General features: G+C 53.6%; 1 protein-coding gene across 1 annotated transcript in view; it reads right to left on the bottom strand.

Annotated features, from left to right (window-relative positions):
* Nucleotides 1-19,878, bottom strand: part of LOC138737396 (calpain-2 catalytic subunit-like) — a 38,224-nt gene extending 18,346 nt beyond the window's left edge. The window contains exons 1-12 of the mRNA XM_069888143.1: nt 19,854-19,878; nt 18,414-18,532; nt 17,696-17,829; nt 17,078-17,246; nt 16,443-16,526; nt 16,168-16,253; nt 14,472-14,546; nt 12,197-12,357; nt 10,561-10,724; nt 10,042-10,053; nt 9,285-9,496; nt 8,936-8,978 (exon numbers count right to left, since the gene is read on the bottom strand). Of these exons, the coding sequence (XP_069744244.1) occupies nt 8,936-8,978; nt 9,285-9,496; nt 10,042-10,053; nt 10,561-10,724; nt 12,197-12,357; nt 14,472-14,546; nt 16,168-16,253; nt 16,443-16,526; nt 17,078-17,246; nt 17,696-17,829; nt 18,414-18,532; nt 19,854-19,878 (1,284 nt within the window). The remainder of the gene's footprint in view (nt 1-8,935; nt 8,979-9,284; nt 9,497-10,041; nt 10,054-10,560; nt 10,725-12,196; nt 12,358-14,471; nt 14,547-16,167; nt 16,254-16,442; nt 16,527-17,077; nt 17,247-17,695; nt 17,830-18,413; nt 18,533-19,853) is intronic.
* Between the last annotated feature and the right edge of the window lie 208 nt (nt 19,879-20,086).

Here is a 20,086-nt window from a genome sequence, read left to right as displayed (position 1 = left end):
AGATGACTATTTGAATGGCAATAGATTAGGAGATGGGGAAGTGCAGAGAGACCTAGGGGTACTTGTACACCAGTCTCTGAAGGCGAGCATGCAGATACAGCAGGTGGTTAAAAAGGCACATGGTATGTTGGCCTTCATATCAAGAGGGTTTGAGTCTAGGAACAAGGATACCTTACTGCAGCTGTACAGGGCCTTGGTGAGACCCCACCTGGAGTATTGTGTGCAGTTTTGGTCACCTTATCTAAGGAAGGATGTTCTTGCAATGGAGGGAGTGCGGAGGCGATTCACCAGGCTGATACCTGGAATGGCAGGAATGACTAATGTTAGGTCTGCTTTGTTCATGAATGAGTGAGACAAACACCAGACTGAGTCGAAATCAGGGTTCTTTGTTCTTTATTGTAACACTTGCGACTAACAAAGTTAGTCGGAGAATGCATTCTGCCGTTATCAGCAAAATGGTGATTTTTTATACCCTTGGATATGTGCTTAGAACATCATCATATCATTACTTGTCCAATGACTAAAACTGTTGCTATCCTTTCCCTGCTAGCTTCCTGCCTCTCAATCCATCAATGTCTCTCTTATCTTGTAAGTACAAGGATGCATTCACATCTTGTTACAGCCCTGTACATTCCCATCTCATGATGTTTTACCTAACAGGAGTACAAGGACACCTCCCCTTCTTGTTACTGCCCTGTACAGGGTAACTCCCTACACATTCCCATCTCATGATGTTTTACCTTACACTAATGAGGAAAGATTGCGCAAATTGGGATTGTACTCGCTGGAGTTTAGAAGATTGAGAGGGGATCTCATAGAGACATATAAAATTCTGGCAGGACTGGACAGAATGGATGCAGATGGGATGTTTCCAATGACGGGAAAATCCAGAACCCGGGGCCATGGTTTTAGGATAATAGGTAAACCATTTAGGACCAAGATGAGGAGGAATTTCTTTACCCAGAGGGTGGTGAATCTGTGGAATTCATTGCCACAGAGGGCAGTAGAGGCAGGTTCATTGAATATATTTAAGAGGGAATTAGATCTATTTCTTCAGTATAAGGGTATTAAAGGTTACGGAGAGAAGGCGGGGACGGGGTACTGAACTTTAAGATCAGCCATGATCTCGTTGAATGGCAGAGCAGGCTCGAAGGGTCGAATGACCTACTTCTGTTCCGATCTTCTATGTTTCTATGTTACTGGCCCTCCACATATGTATGGCTCACTGGTCTATAATTACCTGAACTTTCCCAACCACCTTTTTTGAACAAGGGGACAACATTTGCCACCCTTCAATCCTCCAGTACCATTCCTGTGGATAACGAGGACACGATGATCCCAGCCAGGGGCTCAGCAATCTCTTCCCTCACCCCATGGAGCAGCCTGGGGGTCAGGTCTGTCAGACCCCAGGACTGTTCCGTCAGGCCCCAGGGACTGGTCCTTCAGGCCCCGGGGACGTGTCCATCCTAATGTATTTTAACTGCTTTGGCGAGTGGAGGCTTCAGCGATTAAGGCAAGACTGAATATTTGTCAGGTAATTTTTTCTCTTTTTAAGGTGAGGGGGAGAGAGAGACGGGATGAGTGTTTGCTGTTCTCGGTATCAGATGTGGGAGACCCTGGAGCCTTCTAGCCTCTGTTAGGTCTGCTTTGTTCATGAATGAGTGAGACAAACACCAGGCTGAGTCGAAATCAGGGTTCTTTGTTCTTTATTACCGGATTGTAACACTTGCGACTAAACATGTTAGTCGGAGAATGCATTCTGCCGTTATCAGCAAAATGGTGATTTTTTTATACCCTTGGATATGTGCTTAGAACATCATCATATCATTACTTGTCCAATGACTAAAACTGTTGCTATCCTTTCCCTGCTCGCTTCCTGCCTCTCAATCCATCAATGTCTCTCTTATCTTGTAAGTACAAGGATGCATTCACATCTTGTTACTGCCCCGTACATTCCCATCTCATGATGTTTTACCTAACAGGAGTACAAGGACACCTCCCCTTCTTGTTACTGCCCTGTACAGGGTAACTCCCTACACATTCCCATCTCATGATGTTTTACCTTACACCTCCTGGACATCCACATCTGCACTAGGTGTGCTGAGATGCAGCGTCTCAGGGACCATGTTAGGGAACTGGAGCTGCAGCTCGATGACAAGAGAGTGAGGCCGTCATAGACAGGGGTTTTAGCCATGTGGTCTCACCAGGGCCATGGGAAGAGGATCAGTGGGTTACAGTGAGGAGAGGGAAAGGGAAGAGATAGATACGAAAGAGGGCCCCCTGTGACTAAAGCCCTCAACAATTGGTGCTTCTCCTTGAATACTGTTGGGGGGGGGGACAGTCAGGCTGGGGAAGGCAGTGGTGGCTGTACCCCTGACACAGGGTCAGTCTCTGTAGCCCAGAAGGGTAAGGAAGGGAAGAGGAGGGCAATAGTTATAGGGGATTTGATGGTCAGGAGGACAGATCAGGGATTCTGTGGATATGATTAAGGAAACCAGATGGTTTTTTGCCTCCCTGGTGCCAGGGTCTGGGATGTAACTACGTGTGTCCAAGACATCCTAAGGGAGGAGGGTAATGAACCAGAGGTTATGGTACATGTTGGTACCAATGGTCCTGAAAAATGAATATAGGGATTTAGGTAGGGAACGGAGAAGGAGAACTATAAAGGGGGGGGATCTCTGGATTACTTCCTGTGCCTCGCAATAGTGAGGGCCTTGGTGGATGAATGTGTGGCCAAAGGGGTGGAGTAGGGGACAGGGATTCATTCTTGGATGACTGGGACCTGCACCGAACGGACGGGTTGCATCTGAATCCCAGAGGGACCAGGATCCTGGCGGGGGCACTTGCTGGGGCTACTAAGGAGACTTTAAACTAGTGCAGTTGGGGGAAGGGGTCCCATATAAATGAGAACAGCAAGGAGAAGGTTTGTTCACAAATAGAGAAGGCTCGGAGACAAAGTTTGAGCGAGGAAAGAGAGGTGATCGAGAAGGAAAAGGATCGATGCTGTGATGGTAATAAATAATACAGCTATCCGTAAAGATAGGGGGACAAACAAAGGCAAGGATGTGGGAAATCTCTGAAATGGATTTACTTTAATGCTAGGAGTGTTGTAAGGAAGGTGGATGAGTTGAAGGTGTGACTAGACACTTGGCAGTACAACGTGGTGGCAATTAGTGAGATGAAGTTCAGGAGGGATGTGACTGGCAGCTATATATTCCAGGATTTGGCTGCTTTAGGTGTGATAAAATTGGAGGGGAGGGAGGGGTGTGGCGTTACTTGTCAGGGAAAATATTACAGCGGTGCCGATGCGAGATAGATTGGAAGACTCGTCAAGGGAAGCGGTTATGAATTAAAAAATGGGAAAGGTGAGGTTACAATTATAGGGGTCTATTATAGACCACCCCATGGAGAGGGAGAAATAGAGGAGCAAATGTGACAAGAAATAGCTGAGATTTATAATAAGCATAGGGTTGTGTTAGTGGGGGATTTTAATTTTCCTAATATAGATTGGGAAACACATTCTGTGAAGGGGCTGGATGGAATAGAATTTGTAAAATGTGTGCTGGATGGTTTTTTGCAGCAAAACATTGAGGTGCCCACGAGAGAAGGGACAGTGTTGGATCTACTGTTGGGGAATGAGATAGGGCAGGTGATGGAGGTGTCTGGTCTGACGATGAACGTTTGAGTGGGGGAAAGCCAGATTTGAAGAAATGAGAAGGGATTTGCAGGGAGTGTTTTGGATGCTTTGGGCTGGCACTAAGGCCTGTTAGCTTAACATCAGTGGTTGGAAAGTTGTTGAGTCAATTGTCAAGGATGAGATTACGGAGGTACATAACAAGGTAGGGCAGAGTCCACATGGTTTCCTCAAGGGAAAATCTTACCTGAAACACCGACTGCAATACTGAGTGGAAACCACAAGCAGGTTGGCAAAGGAAATGTAGAGGATTGGGTAGGTTTAATGTGGGTATACTCAAAAGAGTGAATGATAGGGGTCTGGGTGAGTGTTGTGGGGCAGAGGGATCTGGGGAATGTTGTGGAACAGTGGGATCTGGGGGAGTGTTGTAGAACAGAGAGAACTGGGGGAGTGTTGTAGAATAGAGGGATCTGGGGGAGTGTTGTAGAATAGAGGGATCTCGGGGATTGTTGTGGGGCGGAGGTATCTGGGGGATTGTTGTGGGGAAGAGGGATCTGGGGAATTGTTGTGGGGCAGAGGGATCTGGGGGAGTGTTGTAGAACAGAGGGATCTGGGGATTGTTGTGGGGTGGAGGGATCTGGGGGATTATTGTAGAATAGAGGGATCTGGGGGAGTGTGGTAGAACAGAAGGATCTGGAAGAGTGTTGTGGGGCAGAGGGATCTGAGGGAGTGTTGTGGGGCTGAGGGATCTGGGGGTGTGTTGTGGGGCTGAGGGATCTGGGGGAGTGTTGTGGGGCTGAGGGATCTGGGGAGTGTTGTGGGGCTGAGAGATCTGGGGGAGTGTTGTGGGGCAGAGGGATCTGGGGAATTGTTGTGGGGCAGAGGGATCTGGGGGAGTGTTGTAGAACAGAGCGATCTGGAGATTGTTGTGGGGTGGAGGGATCTGGGGGATTATTGTAGAATAGAGGGATCTGGGGGAGTGTGGTAGAACAGAAGGATCTGGAAGAGTGTTGTGGGGCAGAGGGATCTGAGGGAGTGTTGTGGGGCTGAGGGATCTGGGGGTGTGTTGTGGGGCTGAGGGATCTGGGGGAGTGTTGTGGGGCTGAGGGATCTGGGGGAGTGTTGTGGGGCTGAGAGATCTGGGGGAGTGTTGTGGGGCAGAGGGATCTGGGGAAGTGTTGTGGGGCAGAGGGATCTGGGGGAGTGTTGCAGAGCAGAGGTATCTGGGGACTGTTGTAGAACAGATGGATCAGGAGGATTGTAGAACAGTGGGATCTGGGGGAGAGTTGTGGGGCAGAGGGATCTGGGGGATTGTTGTGGGGCAGAGGGATCGGTGTGGGAGTGTTGTGGGGCAGGGGGATCGGTGGAGTGTTGTAGAGCGGAGGGATCTGGAGTAGTGTTGTGGAACAGAGGGATCTGGATGAGTGTTGTGGGGCAGAGGGTTCTGGGGGAGTGTTGTGCGGCAGAGGGATCTGGGGAGTATTGTGGGGCAGAGGGATCTGGGGGAGAATTGTGGGGCAGAGGGATCTGGGGGAGGATTGTAGGGCAGAGGGATCTGGGGGAGTGTTGTGGGGCAAGAGATCTGGGGGAGTGTTGTGGGGCAGAGGGATCTGGGGGAGTGTTGTGGAGCAGATTATCTGTGGGAGTGTTGTGGAACAGAGGGATCTGGGGGAGTGTTGCAGAAGAGGGATCTGAGGGAATTATGTGGGGTAGAGGGATCTGGGGGAGTGCTGTGGGGCAGAGGGATCTGGAGGAGTGTTGTGGGGCAGAGGGATCTGGTGGGGTGTAGTGGGGCAGAGGGATCTGGAGTAGTGTTGTGGGGCCGAGCGATCTGGGTGAGTGTTGTGGGGCAGAGGGATCTGGGGGAGTGATGTGGGGCAGAGGGATCTGGGGGAGTGCTGTGGGGCAGAGGGATCTGGGGGGTGTTGTGGGGCAGAGAGATCTGGGGAAATGCTGTGGGGCAGAGGGATCTGGGGAAATGCTGTGGGACAGAGGGATCTGGGGAAATGCAGTGGGGCAGAAGGATCTGGGGGAGTGTTGTAGAACAGATGGATCAGGAGGATTGTAGAACAGTGGGATCTGGGGGAGAGTTGTGGGGCAGAGGGATCTGGGGGATTGTTGTGGGGCAGAGGGATCGGTGTGGGAGTGTTGTGGGGCAGGGGGATTGGTGGAGTGTTGTAGAGCAGAGGGATCTGGAGTAGTGTTGTGGAACAGAGGGATCTGGATGAGTGTTGTGGGGCAGAGGGTTCTGGGGGAGTGTTGTGCGGCAGAGGGATCTGGGGAGTATTGTGGGGCAGAGGGATCTGGGGGAGAATTGTGGGGCAGAGGGATCTGGGGGAGAATTGTGGGGCAGAGGGATCTGGGGGAGGATTGTGGGGCAGAGGGATCTGGGGGAGGATTGTAGGGCAGAGGGATCTGGGGGAGTGTTGTGGGGCAAGAGATCTGGGGGACTGCTGTGGGGCAAAAGGATCTGGGGGAGTGTTGTGGAACAGAGGGATCTGAGGGAATTATGTGGGGTAGAGGGATCTGGGGGTGTGCTGTGGGGCAGAGGGATCTGGAGGAGTGTTGTGGGGCAGAGGGATCTGGTGGAATGTTGTGGGGCCGAGCGATCTGGGTGAGTGTTGTGGGGCAGAGGGATCTGGGGGTGCTGTGGGGCAGAGGGATCTGGGGGGTATTGTGGGGCAGAGGGATCTGGGGAAATGCTGTGGGGCAGAGGGATCTGGGGGAGTGTTGTAGAACAGAGGGATCTGGGGGATTATTGTGGGGTGGAGGGATCTGGGGGATTATTGTAGAATAGAGGGATCTGGGGGAGTGTGGTAGAACAGAAGGATCTGGAAGAGTGTTGTGGGGCAGAGGGATCTGAGGGAGTGTTGTGGGGCTGAGGGATCTGGGGGAGTGTTGTGGGGCAGAGGGATCTGGGGGAGTGTTGTGGGGCAGAGGGATCTGGGGAGTGTTGCAGAACAGAGGTATCTGGGGACTGTTGTAGAACAGATGGATCAGGAGGATTGTAGAACAGTGGGATCTGGGGGAGAGTTGTGGGGCAGAGGGACCTGGGGGAGTGTTGTGGGGCAGAGGGATCTGGGGGAGTGTTGTGGGGCAGAGGGATCTGGGGAGTGTTGCAGAACAGAGGTATCTGGGGACTGTTGTAGAACAGATGGATCAGGAGGATTGTTGTGGGGCAGAGGGATCTGGGGGAGAATTGTGGGGCAGAGGGATCTGGGGGAAGATTGTGGGGCAGAGGGATCTGGGGGAGAATTGTGGGGCAGAGGGATCTGGGGGAGGATTGTGGGTCAGAGGGAACTGGGGGAGTGTTGTGGGGCAAAAGATCTGGGGGACTGCTGTGGGGCAGAGGGATCTGGGGGAGTGTTGTGGAGCAGATTATCTGTGGGAGTGTTGTGGAACAGAGGAATCTGGGGAAGTGTTGCAGAAGAGGGATTTGAGGGAATTATGTGGGGTAGAGTGATCTGGGGGAGTGCTGTGGGGCAGAGGGATCTGGAGGAGTGTTGTGGGGCAGAGGGATCGGTGTGGGAGTGTTGTTGGGCAGAGGGATCGGTGGAGTGTTGTAGAGCGGAGAGATCTGGAGTAGTGTTGTGGAACAGGGGGATCTGGATGAGTGTTGTGGGGCAGAGGGATCTGGGGGAGAATTGTGGGGCAGTGGGATCTGGGGGAGGATTGTGGGGCAGAGGGATCTGGGGGAGAATTGTGGGGCAGAGGGATCTGGGGGAGGATTGTGGGTCAGAGGGAACTGGGGGAGTGTTGTGGGGCAAAAGATCTGGGGGCCTGCTGTGGGGCAGAGGGATCTGGGGGAGTGTTGTGGAGCAGATTATCTGTGGGAGTGTTGTGGAACAGAGGAATCTGGGGAAGTGTTGCAGAAGAGGGATTTGAGGGAATTATGTGGGGTAGAGGGATCTGGGGGAGTGCTGTGGGGCAGAGGGATCTGGAGGAGTGTTGTGGGGCAGAGGGATCTGGTGGAGTGTTGTGGGGCAGAGGGATCTGGGGGAGTGCTGTGGGGCAGAGGGATCTGGGGAAATGCTGTGGGGCAGAGGGATCTGGGTGAGTGTTGTGGGGCAGAGGGATCTGGGGGAGTGCTGTGGGGCAGAGGGATCTGGGGGATTATTGTACAATAGAGGGATCTGGGGGAGTGTTGTAGAACAGAAGGATCTGGAAGAGTGTTGTGGGGCAGAGGGATCTGAGGGAGTGTTGTGGGGCTGAGGGATCTGGGGAAGTGTTGTGGGGCAGAGGGATCTGGGGGAGTGTTGTGGGGCAGAGGGATCTGGGAGAGTGCTGTGGGGCAGAGGGATCTGGGGGAGTGTTGTGGGGCAGAGAGATCTGGGGAAATGCTGTGGGGCAGAGGGATCTGGTGAAGTGCTGTGGGGCAGAGGGATCTGGGGGATTGCTGTGGGGCAGAGGGATCTGGGGGAGTGCTGTGGGGCAGAGGGATCTGGGGGAGTGTTGTGGGGCAGAGGGATCTGGGGGAGTTTGGGGAGCAGAGGTTTCTGCAGGAGTGTTGTCGAGCGGAGGGATTTGGGGGAATGTTGTAGAATGGAGGGAGGTGGGGGAGTGTTGTGGAACAGAGCCATCCACTCTGTAGGGTGGGTCCTAGATATTTGCTGGTACCCTTGATCAACAGATCCTTTGTACCTTGAAAGTGATGTCACAGGTGAATGGGGTGATCAATAAGGTCTCAGCATGTTGACCCTCCCAATGTTGAGTACAGAAAATGGGAGTTAATTTTACCATTGGATCAGTCAGCAAGACCCTGTTTTCACATTGGGTGGGGTTTTGGTCACCGGGCTGCAGGAAAGATGTTTCCAAGATGGAGGGTGGGGTGGAGATTTACGAGGATGCCACTAGGACCCAGGGGCCTGAGCTTCAGGAAGTGTTTTAAGTTGGGGTTTTGTTCCATGGAGTGCAAGACGACGAGGGGGGTCTCACTGAGGTGCAGGAAATCACAAGGGGAACAGGTCGGGTGGATACGAAGAGTCCTTTCCCAGACCGGGGGAATCGGTCGCCAAACAACGTGGGTTCAAAGTGAGGGGGTGGGGTTTAGCAGTTACGTGAGTGGGTGACATTCTTCACAGAGGGCAGTAGGTGTGTGGGACAGCTGCCAGAGGAGGGGGATGAGGCAGGCTCTACTGCAATGTTTCTGAAAACATTGGATGGATCCATCAATTCGATGAGTTTCGAGGGACGAGGGACACAGGTAGGTGGGTGGGAACATGGGGACTGGGATGTGGGGGAGCATTGGGGTGTGGGGTGAGGGTGAGGGGTGGGGGTGATGGTGAGGGTGGATGCACAAACCTCATCCTCAAAAGTTACTCGAATCTCATCCACATCCATGGGTCTGTGGAGACACAGGGAGATTATTGACTTCCTCCCCTCCCCCCCTCTCTCCCCTCCCCATCTCCTCCCCCACCCCTCCATCCCTTTCCTCCCTCCTCCACCCTCCTCACCCACCCCTCCATCCCTTCTCTCCCTCCTCCACCCCTCCTGCCTCCTCCCCCACTATCCCCTCCCTGTCTCTCTCCCCCCACTCTCCCCTCCCCCACTCTCCCCTCCCCCACTCTCCCCTCCCCCACTCTCCCCTCCCCCTGTCTCTCATTCCCCCTCCCCCCCCCTCTCTCCCCCCATCCCCCACCCCTGCACTCACTGACTGAGGGACCGGCTCTGAGTGAAGACCCTGAGAGCGAAGTCACCGTTCTTGTGTGGATCAAAGGTGGAGGGGACGACCAGATACTGCCCCGGGGACAGAGCTAGTCGAGAGGTCACCTCCCGCAAGTTGATAAAGCTCTCAGACCGAGCCCTTGAGCAGTGGGTGGCGAAGTAGCTGCGTGGGAGGTGGACGTTGTTCACCGCCTCGTACTGGCCAGAGAGAGAGAGAGAGAGTGGTCAGTGGTCTCAGGTCACCACTCAAACCCCCAGAACTCCTGACCCCAGAACCAAATAACCTCTGGAACCCCAACCTCCAAACCCATGACCCCTGACCCCCCAACCTCTGTACTGCTGACTCCGACCCCATGACCTCTGACTCCGACCCCTGACATCCATGTAATTTCACATCCCACGACTTTCCAAGACTCCGACCTTCGCCCTCACCTAACCCCAACCCTTGACCAGCCGCAACCCCAGATCCCCTGAGATTCCAATTCCACTGGGTTCAAACACCCCAGGTCCTGTGATTCTCACCCCTGCCTGACCCACCGCCCTGAGGGTGCTCACTCCCACCACAGTGATGAGATCCCTCATCCGCTCACCTCAAAGCCCCTCACCACCCCCATACCCACCCTATGACGCTACCCAATCCATTCGCCGCCTTCACACCCTACCCCTCCCTCTCACCCTCACCCACTCCCCGTGATATTCATCAGTGGCCCAGGTGTGAGGAGTTGATCGGAGAGTCCACGTACCTCAGGGGGAACCTGCAAAGGTCAGAGGGACAGAGATGGATTCAAACTCACCCTCACCCCAATCCCATCCCCACCCTGTCCTGACCCGACTCCATCCCCACCCTGTCCTGACCCGATCCCATCTCCCCCATCTTGAACCTTTCTCAACCCCATTCCAACCCAATCCCTGACGCTTGGGATGGCTATGGACCTGATTACCCCAGTGACCCCTGACTCTGGGTAGGCTGAGGACCCAGTAACCCTTGACCCCACTCCAAACCAATCCCTGACCCTTGGGATATCTATGGACCTGATTACCCGTACCCCTGACCCTGGGGGTGGCCGACCTGGTGACCCAGGACCCGTTGACCCCTGACCCTTGAAATGGCCATGGACCAGATTACCCCAGTGAGCCTTGATTCTGGGGGTTGGCCATGGACCGGTGACCCCTGACCCTGGGAGTGGCCGTGGACCAGTGACCCCTGACCCTGGGAGTGGCCATGGACCCAGTGACCCGCGACTCCAGGCTGACAAGCTCACGTCGTAGATGGCGAAGCCGATGGTGTGCATGTCCTCCCCCATGCGACGCTGGCGGCGCCGGTTCTTCTGGATCATGGCCACGACAAAGCTGCAGTTCCCGTCCGCATCGTCCTCGTCGGCCTCTTCCAGTGTGATCTTGAACTGCGGGTTGGTCCAGAAGGTATCTGTGGACAAGACAGGAGTCACAGCAAGACACAGTGTCACGGATGTATAGGGGGAGGGGGGAATAATGGAGACACGGTACTGTTCAGTGACAGACCGACCGATCCAGGGACCAGCTGTTCCGGGGACTGGGGAACCGGTCAGTGATAGACCAGCTGTTCTGGGGACTGGGGGAACCGGTCAGTGATGGACCAGCTGTTCTGGGGACTGGGGTAACCGGTCAGTGATGGACCAGCTGTTCCAGGGAATGGAGGAAATGGTCAGTGATGGACCAGCTGTTCTGGGGACTGGGGGAACCGGTCAGTGATGGACCAGCTTTTCCAGGGACTGGGTGAACCGGTCAGTGATGGACCAGCTGTTCTGGGGACTGGGTGAACCGGTCAGTGATGGACCAGCTGTTCCGGGGACTGGGGGAACCGGTCAGTGATGGACCAGCTGTTCCGGGGACTGGGGGAACCGGTCAGTGATGGACCAGCTGTTCCGGGGACTGGGGGAACCGGTCAGTGCTGGACCAGCTGTTCCGGGGACTGGGTGAACCGGTCAGTGATGGACCAGCTGTTCCAGGGAATGGAGGAAATGGTCAGTGATGGACCAGCTGTTCTGGGGACTGGGGGAACCGGTCAGTGATGGACCAGCTGTTCTGGGGTCTGGAGGAACCGGTCAGTGATGGACCAGCTGTTCCGGGGACTGGAGGAACCGGTCAGTGATGGACCAGCTGTTCCGGGGACTGGAGGAACCGGTCAGTGATGGACCAGCTGTTCCGGGGACTGGAGGAACCGGTCAGTGATGGACCAGCTGTTCTGGGGACTGGGGGAACCGGTCAGCGATGGACCAGCTGTTCTGGGGACTGGGGGAACCGGTCAGTGATGGACCAGCTGTTCCGGGGACTGGAGGAACCGGTCAGTGATGGACCAGCTGTTCCGGGGACTGGGTGAACCGGTCAGTGATGGACCAGCTGTTCCGGGGACTGGGGGAACCGGTCAGTGATGGACCAGCTGTTCCGGGGACTGGGGGAACCGGTCAGTGATGGACCAGCTGTTCCGGGGACTGGGGGAACCGGTCAGTGATGGACCAGCTGTTCCAGGGACTGGGGGAACCAGTCAGTGATGGACCAGCTGTTCTGGGGACTGGGGGAACCGGTCAGTGATGGACCAGCTGTTCCGGGGACTGCGTGAACCGGTCAGTGATGGACCAGCTGTTCCGGGGACTGGGGGAACCGGTCAGTGATGGACCAGCTGTTCCGGGGACTGGGGGAACCGGTCAGTGATGGACCAGCTGTTCCGGGGACTGGGGGAACCGGTCAGTGCTGGACCAGCTGTTCCGTGGACTGGGGGAACCAGTCAGTGCTGGACCAGCTGTTCCGGGGACTGGGGGAACCGGTCAGTGATGGACCAGCTGTTCCAGGGTCTGGAGGAAATGGTCAGTGATGGCGTGGTGATTCCTGGGAACCGATGTATGGCAGAGTGGGGGGTACCTGGGTAGTTACGGCAGCCCCCTGCCGTGGATCCTCTCCGCCAGCTCTCCGTGAACAGGGTGTAGTTCCACTTGAGCACCTGGCCGCTGGTCAGGGTGTCTGGGGTCAGGTTACAGATCTCCAGCCGTGAGTAGTGGTGTAGAAAGTCCGGGAACGACATCCTTCCGGAACAAAAGCCACGGTCAGCTAGGACAGGTGGACAGGGGAGGGGGTGGGAGGGGATGAGGGGGAAATGGGAGTGGGAATGGAGGGGTGGTAGAATGAGGGGAAGGAGGGGAGGGGGCAGGTGAGGGGGAGTTAGGCATTGAGGGAGGGGGTAGCAGGAGGGGGACAAATGGTGTAGGAGAGGAACGTGAAACAGAAAAGTCTGCAGATACTGTGATTGTATTAAAAACACAGACTTACCCAGTCTCGCAGCGTCCATGGGGGGAAAATATATTTTAGTAAAGGCATTTAGTAAGGCATATTTTAGCATTTGAACAGGTTACCCACAAGAGACTCATCCAGAAAGTCACGAGGGCACCGAATCAGGGGAACCTTGGCTGTGTGGATAAAAAATTGGCCTGTCTATAAAAAGCAGAGAGTAGTAGTGGAAGGATTCTGCCTGGAGGTCAGTGACGAGTGGAGGGGCCGCAGGGACCTGTTCTGGGACCCCCCCCCTGCTCTTTGTGATGTTTATAAATGACTTGGCAGGCGGATGGGTCAGGTCGTTTGTGGATGATACGAAGGTTGGAGGAGTTGTGGATGGAGCTGGAAGTTGTCGAAGATTACAAGAGGATGTTGACAGGATGCAGGGTTGGGGAGAAAAGTGGCAGCTGGAGGTGATGCATTTTGGACGGACAAACCAGGGTTTGTCCAGGGTTAATGGTCGGTTACTGAAGAGTGTGGATGAACAGAGGGACCTTGGGGTCCAAATCCATACATCCCTCAAGGTCACCACACAGGTTGATAGAGTAGTTAAGAAGGTGTATGGGACACTGGGATTCATTAATGGGGGATTGAGTTCAGGAGTAGAGAGGTCAAGTTACAACTCTACAAATCTCTGGTGAGCCCAGAATTATGTTCAGTTCTGGTCACCTCATTACAGGAAGGATGTGGAAGGTGTGGAGAGGGGATTAACCAGGATGTTGCCTGGATTGGGAAACAAGTCTTATGAGGCCAGGTGAGCAGAGCTGGGACTTTTCTCTCTAGAGTGTAGAAGGATGAGAGGAGACTTGATCGAGGTCGACAAGGTTCTGAGAGGCAGGATCAGCAAACACCAGAGGACGTGTGTACAAAGTGAAGGGAGGGAAGTTTAGGGGAAACGTCGGTGTTAAGTTCTTTACACAGGGGTGGTGGTGGAGGCTGGACCATTGGGAGCATTTAAGAGACTCTTAGACAGAACATGGATGAAAGAAAAAGAGAGGGTTATGGGGTAGGGAGGGGTTAGTACATTTTTAAAGGAATATATGGGTCGGCACAACATCAAGGGCTAAAGGGCCTGTACTGGGCTGTAATGTTCTATGTATTACTGATGTTTTGGCCCTGAGCCCTTCTCAAGATGTGAGTGAAGAAAGACCCAGACAGTTATCTGTGCTAAGGAGACCATCTCCTGGAGGAGGAATTGGGGAGAACGGGAGAGGGTGGAAAGAGGAAAGGGAGAACTGACTGTGGCTTGGTGAAAGGAGACATCGAGAAAGAGACATGGTGAAGAGGGAGAGGAAGGGTGGGGGGGGAGGGGGAAGGACAGTCAACTTGGCTTTGTGGTGGTTGGTTGTGTTTGCAAGGGCTCTGGCAAAAACATTTCAAATGTCCTTCTCCATGGGGGAGGTGCCGGAGGATTGGAGGGGAGCCCACGTTGTTCTGGTGTTTAAAAAGGTTCCAAAGGTAACCATGGAAATTACAGGCTGATGAGCCTGATGTCAGTTGTGGGTAAATTATTGGAAGGTGTGATCTAAGAGATCGGATATAGAATTATTTGTTTAGCCAGAGACTGACTGGGGATGGTCAAAATGGCTTTGTGGAGGTTAACCTGTGTGTTAACCAATCTTTTCGAGTTTTTCAAGGAGGTTACCAGGAAAGTTGATGAAGGAAAGGCTGTGGATGTTGTCCACGTGCGCTTTAGTAAGACCTTTGACCCCGGTTAGTTGGGAAAGTTCAGATGCTGGGTATTCATGGTGAACTGCCCCTCTCTCACTCCACCATCTCTGCATCTCACCTCTCTCCCCTGTCTCTCCCTGTTCCCTCCCCCTTAACCCCTCCCCTCCCCCCCCTCCCCGCCCGGGAGGTGACTGACCAAAACTCCCCATCTTCAGTGCGTTGCTGCAGCCGACTGCGATCCTGTGCTGAGATTCCATTCCACTGCACCGATCTGTGGGAGGGGATTATCAACACATTCTGTCAGTCCCTGTCCTCCCTGACTACCCAATAAACCCTCTCTATCCCTCTCCAGGCTTTTTCCCCCCCCCACCCCTCAACCCATCCCCAATAAACCTTCTCTATCCCTCTCCAGGCTTCTCCCCCCACTCCTCTACCCCCCTTTCCCTAACCCCCAGGAACCCTACCCCTGTCTCCCCCAAACAACCACCCCCAGGGCTCTGCCCCAACAACCCCTCCTCTCCCCAAACCTGGGCAATCCTTCCCTCACTGCTCCAGTGTTTACCACACGGGCCTGTGTCCTGGACAATGTGGAGATTAAGGAAGAGGAAGTGTTGGATCTACTTAAACACATCAAGATTGATAAGTCCCCGGGGCCGGACGCGATGTACCCCAGGCTGCTGTGGGAAGGGAGGGAAGAGATAGCTGGGGCAGTAGCGATGATCTTTGAATCCTCTTTGGCCGCAGGGGAGGTGCTGGAGGATTGGAGAACGGCAAATGTAATCGCCTTGTTTATAAGAGGTAATAGGGAGAATCCTGGGAATTCTAGACGGCTGAGTCTGACGTCAGTGGGGTGGAAACTAATGGGGAGGATTCTTAAGGACAGGGTCTATGAGCATTTGGAGAAGTCCAGTCTACTCAAGGATAGTCAGCAGGGCTTTGTGAAGGGAAGGTCGATCCTCATGGGTCTAATTGAGTTTTTTGAGGAGGTAACAAAAGAAATTGATGAGGGTCGGGCAGTAGATGTGGTCAACATGGATTTTACAAGGCATCTGTGGGCAGCAAGGTTAACGTAACACCTTTACAGCACCAACTGGGATTCAAATCCTGTGCTGTTTGTAAGGAGTTTGTACGCTCTCCTCATGTCTGAGGGGGTTTACCCCGGGGGCTCTGGTTTCCTCCCACCGTTCGAAACGTACCAGGGTTGTAGGTTAATTGGGTGTAAATTGGGCGGCACGGACTCCTGTTACTGTTTTGTAAAAAATAAGAGCTGTGAGGTAACGTTACAACTCTACAAATCTCGAGTGAGACCACATTTACACTATTGTATTCAGTTCTGGTCACCTCATTACAGGAAGGATGTGGAAGCTGTGGAGAGGGGGCAGAGGGGATTTCCCAGGATGTTGCCTGGATTGGGAAACAAGTCTGATGAGGCAAGGTGAGCAGAGCTGGGACTTTTCTCTCTGGAGGGTAGAAGGATGAGAGGAGACATGACAAGGTTCTGAGCGGCATAGATAGGGTGGACGACCAGCGCCTGTTTCCCAGGGCAGGATCAGCAAACACCAGAGGACGTGGGTACAAAGTGAATTTTTGGGGTGACGTCAGGGGGAAGTTCTTTCCACAGAGAGTTGTGGGGGCCTGGAATGCCTCACCAGGGGTGGTGATGGAGGCTGGAACATTGGAGGCATTTAAGAGACTCAGACACATGGATGGAAGATAAATAGAGGGTTACGAGGTAGGGAGGTAGGAGGGTTAATTTTGGTCAGCTCTACATTATGGGCCATGCGGTGATGATCTCTCCCAGGTTGGACGTGACCCACCTCCCCACCACTGCCAAACTTCTCTCACCCTGTCATCACCCCCTCTACCCTCTCCCCCCCCATGACCCCCCTCACCTGTCGCTCCAGGCCCCCGTCCACTCCACTTCACCCCAGGGGTTGCGGATCCTCACCAGCTGCACAATGCCCCCTCGAAACATCACCTGTCGGGGCAAAGAGTCTCCATCACTGCCTTCTCCCCTCCCCCACCCTCCACTCCTCACCCCCACCCTCCACTCCCACCAAACTCCCCACCCCCACTCCTCACCCTCCACTCCCCCTTCCCCGTCAACCCCCTTCCCACCTCTCACCCCCATCAGCCCAACCCCCCTGTGGTCCCACCACCCACTTACCTCCTCAGCGCTGGTCAGTGAGTACGCGTGGCCCTTCACCAGTTTCTGCGCTGTCACCGCCTCCGTCTCCGTCGCACTGGTGATCTGGTGGGGGAGGTGGTCGGGTCAGGAACGGTATCGCCACAGCAATGCCCCTCAACGCCACAGCAACACTTGGCATTGCTCAGGAGCAACCCAGCAACCCCCCCAGCATCACCATGGTAACTATCCAACCCTTTCTATCACCTTAGCAACCACCAGTATCACTACAACAATGCACCAATCACCGCGGCAACATGCCAATGGCTGTCATCGACATGGCAACATGTGAACCCCTGTCATCACCACGGCAATGCATCAACCCCCCCCACCCCCCCAGTATCGCTGCAGCACACAGGGACAAGAGTGAAGGACAGACATGGGGAGAGGGGGGGGAATGGGGAGAGGGGGGGGGAACGGAGACAGGGAGGGGGAGGGGAGGTGGTGGGGGTGACAGGGAGGCGTGATGGGGTGAGGGAGGGGGGGACAGGGAGAGGGGTGAGGGGTGGGGTTAGGGTGGGGGGGATAGGGAGGGGTACAGGGTAGGGGTGGGCGAGGGATGGGGAGGGGGGACAGGGAGGAGGTGGGGGAGAGTGTGGGGGTCGGGGGGAACTCACATCAATGGAGCAGCCCATGAGCGAGCCCCGTTCCAGGGCCTTGCGGATGATGTGGAAGAGGTTGGGGGGAGGGGATTTCAGCTCAAACCACTCGGCCACGCCGCCAGTGAAGTCCTCAAAGCCCTCGGTGGTGGAGCCACCCGACAGCGCCTCATAACTGCCATTCAACCTGTGGGGGACAAGGGCACCGTCAGGCATGGGGTCACACACACACACACACACGCGCGCGGTCAAACAGGGTCACACACGTGGTCTCACACACACACACACACACACACACACACACACACACACACACACACACACACGGTCACGCACATAGTCTCTCACACATGGTCTCTCACACACTGTCTCACACACATGGTCACACACACACACGGTCAAACAGACAGGGTCACACATACAAACACTGTCTCACACGGGGTCACACAAAACTGCAAACACACCAGCACAGAGAGTGATACTGTGACATGAGTAGGTCAGAGTGTAAAGATCATGATGTCATGGGTCAGGTCAGATGGTGGGTCGGGGGTCAGAGGTTGAGGTAAGGCAGTGGGGGTCAGGTGGTTGGTTGGTGGGGTCAGGGGTCATAGGTTGGGGTGAGGGTTTGGCACTCACTTGGCGTAGGCCTTCTCCAGCAAGGCGCTCCAGAACTCCTCCTGCTCGGCTGAGTGAACGAAGAGCAGCTCCCCATCGCGGCTGGGTAGACGGTCATCAATCACCACGTCCACCCACTCCCCGAACTGCCAGAACTGGTCGGGGCAGGGGGCAGGGATCAGCAGCTAGTCTCCCCTCTCCGTCCGCCCCTTCTCCCTCCCCTCCCCGTTCTGTCCCTCCCCTCTCCCTTCCCTCTCTCGCCTCCCTTCCCCCACCCTTCCCTTCCCCCACCCTTCCCTTCTCCCCTCATCCCATCCTCGCCCCTCTTTCCTGCACCCCATCACCTCACCCTCTCTCTCTCTCCTCCCTTCACACCCCTTCCCTTCCCCTCCTCTCCCTGCCCCCCACCTCCTCCCCCTCCCTCTACTTCAGCCACAGCTCCTCAGATCACTGGTACCTAGGGGAGGCGAACGTCCTGTCCATGGATCCCTGCCACAATCCTGAGCAAGCCCCAGTTGGGGGGGGGGGGGTCGACGGTCCGGACATCTGGGTTAGTGAAGGTCTGTGGAATGGGTTAAGGTCAAGGGTCACCCACTCCCCCAGGGGTCAGGGCTCAGTCAGTGTCTCTCACTCCCTCAGGGATCAGACAGTATTCCCCACTCCCCCAGGGGTCAAATGGTGTCTCACTCCCCCAGGTCAGGGTGTGGGGTCAGAGGTCAGACTGTGTCTGGCAGGTTACCTGGAAGTGGAAAATTCCAGCATATCCGGGCCCAAAATCTTGTCCATCCGGGACGACCTGGCACAGGACCTCGGGGTTAAGGGTTAGAGAGGCGATGGCAGCCAAGAGCCAGCAGTCTCCTGCAAAATCAGAGCGGAGCGGTCAGTCCCAGACAAAACATGGAGCAGAGTACTCAATCCCAGACCGGGTCAGGCTCAGGTATTTGTGCTTGATGTAAATCAGAAGTGGCTTCTGTAACTCGTAGGTTTTGTTCATGCCCGATGTTGGAGAGATATTGGATAGATATTTTTAAGACTGCATATAGTTTGCAACCTAACCCATTGAATTCCACATATTGGGTTGTAGCCTTTTCCACATTGTTGGCCGGAAGAGCTATTTGATTTAAATGGAAAGATTCAAGCCAAATCTACTTCTATCTGGAACTCAGGAAAAGTTTTAGACTTTACTACGTTGAAAGTCAGACAAGCAATTTTACTGAAATGGAAAGATGACTCTTCACCTACTCAGTGGTTACATGGTGTCATGTCCTATTTAAACTTGGAGAAAATTAGATCCAGCAGTAAAGGGAGAAAGTTTCAATTTGACAAGATCTGATGCCCATTCATAGATTACAGTCACGATTGGAAGATTTCAGAACTTGGAATGTTCTGGAGATTCTCTGTCCGATCCACAGTTTCCCTTTTCATTTACAAGGTTGCCTTGACCAGAGGGAGGGTGTCGATTTGATTTAGTTTTCAGGGTTTTTTTTGTTTGTTTTCTTTTGGTAATTTTTTTTATTTCGCTTCACTTGGCAAATACGGTTTAACATGTTTATTAGATTAGTTCAATTACTTGTTTCTTCTGTGGATCAAGGAACTGTCAATGTCGTTCCATCAAATTTTCTTTTTTTCCATCCAAGTTTGTTTTGTACTTGCAAGTACATGAGACAACTTGTTTTCCTTAAAGTTTTTGGAGCCAAGTTTATATGTTAAACTCAATAAAAATATTTTAAAAAGTAAAGAGTGTAAGGTTCAAATCCACCTACTTTGGACTCAGTGACTCTCTCAAACGATGTCATGTTTAAGTTGAGAGGAAGTTTGGAGTTCGTACATTTCATACTTCTGTGAAATTTGAAGAGACTTGGAGACCATTTATAAATGATTTCCCCACAACTTAGTTAGAATTATTCTGCCTTCCGGACTCAATTTAATTTAATTTCTCTTTGTTGGTGAAGACCAGATGATTCATTTTTATCAATAAATTCTCAGGAGAGGCCGTCCAGTCTTTCTGGTCTTTTTTTCTTAGATTACGTGGGGTTTATATCATAAAATCTCTCTTTTTTTGAAGTTTTCAGTTTGAGGAAATGAGCACGTATTTGTTCATTGTGCTGTAATGCAACATGTTATATAACCATATAACCATTCCAGCCTGAACCAAGTCCTCTCCTCTAGTCCCACCTACCTGCACTCTGCCCATAACCCTCCATTCCCCGCCCATCCTTTTTCCTGTCCAATTTTTCCTTAAATGATACAATGGACCCTGCCGCCACTACTTCTCCTGGAACCTCATTCCACAGCCACCACTCTCTGAGTGAAGAAGCTCCCCCTCACGTTACTTTTAAATTTTTGCCCCTTAATTCATGATCTCTCCTATTCTCAATGGAAAAAGCCCTTCCACATCAACTCTATTTATCC

Source organism: Narcine bancroftii, chromosome 6 (genome assembly GCF_036971445.1).
Source record: "Narcine bancroftii isolate sNarBan1 chromosome 6, sNarBan1.hap1, whole genome shotgun sequence".
Taxonomy (NCBI): Eukaryota; Metazoa; Chordata; class Chondrichthyes; order Torpediniformes; family Narcinidae; genus Narcine; species Narcine bancroftii.
The sequence above is the reverse complement of the archived record's forward strand: the minus strand, read 5'-3'. Positions and strand labels throughout refer to the sequence as shown.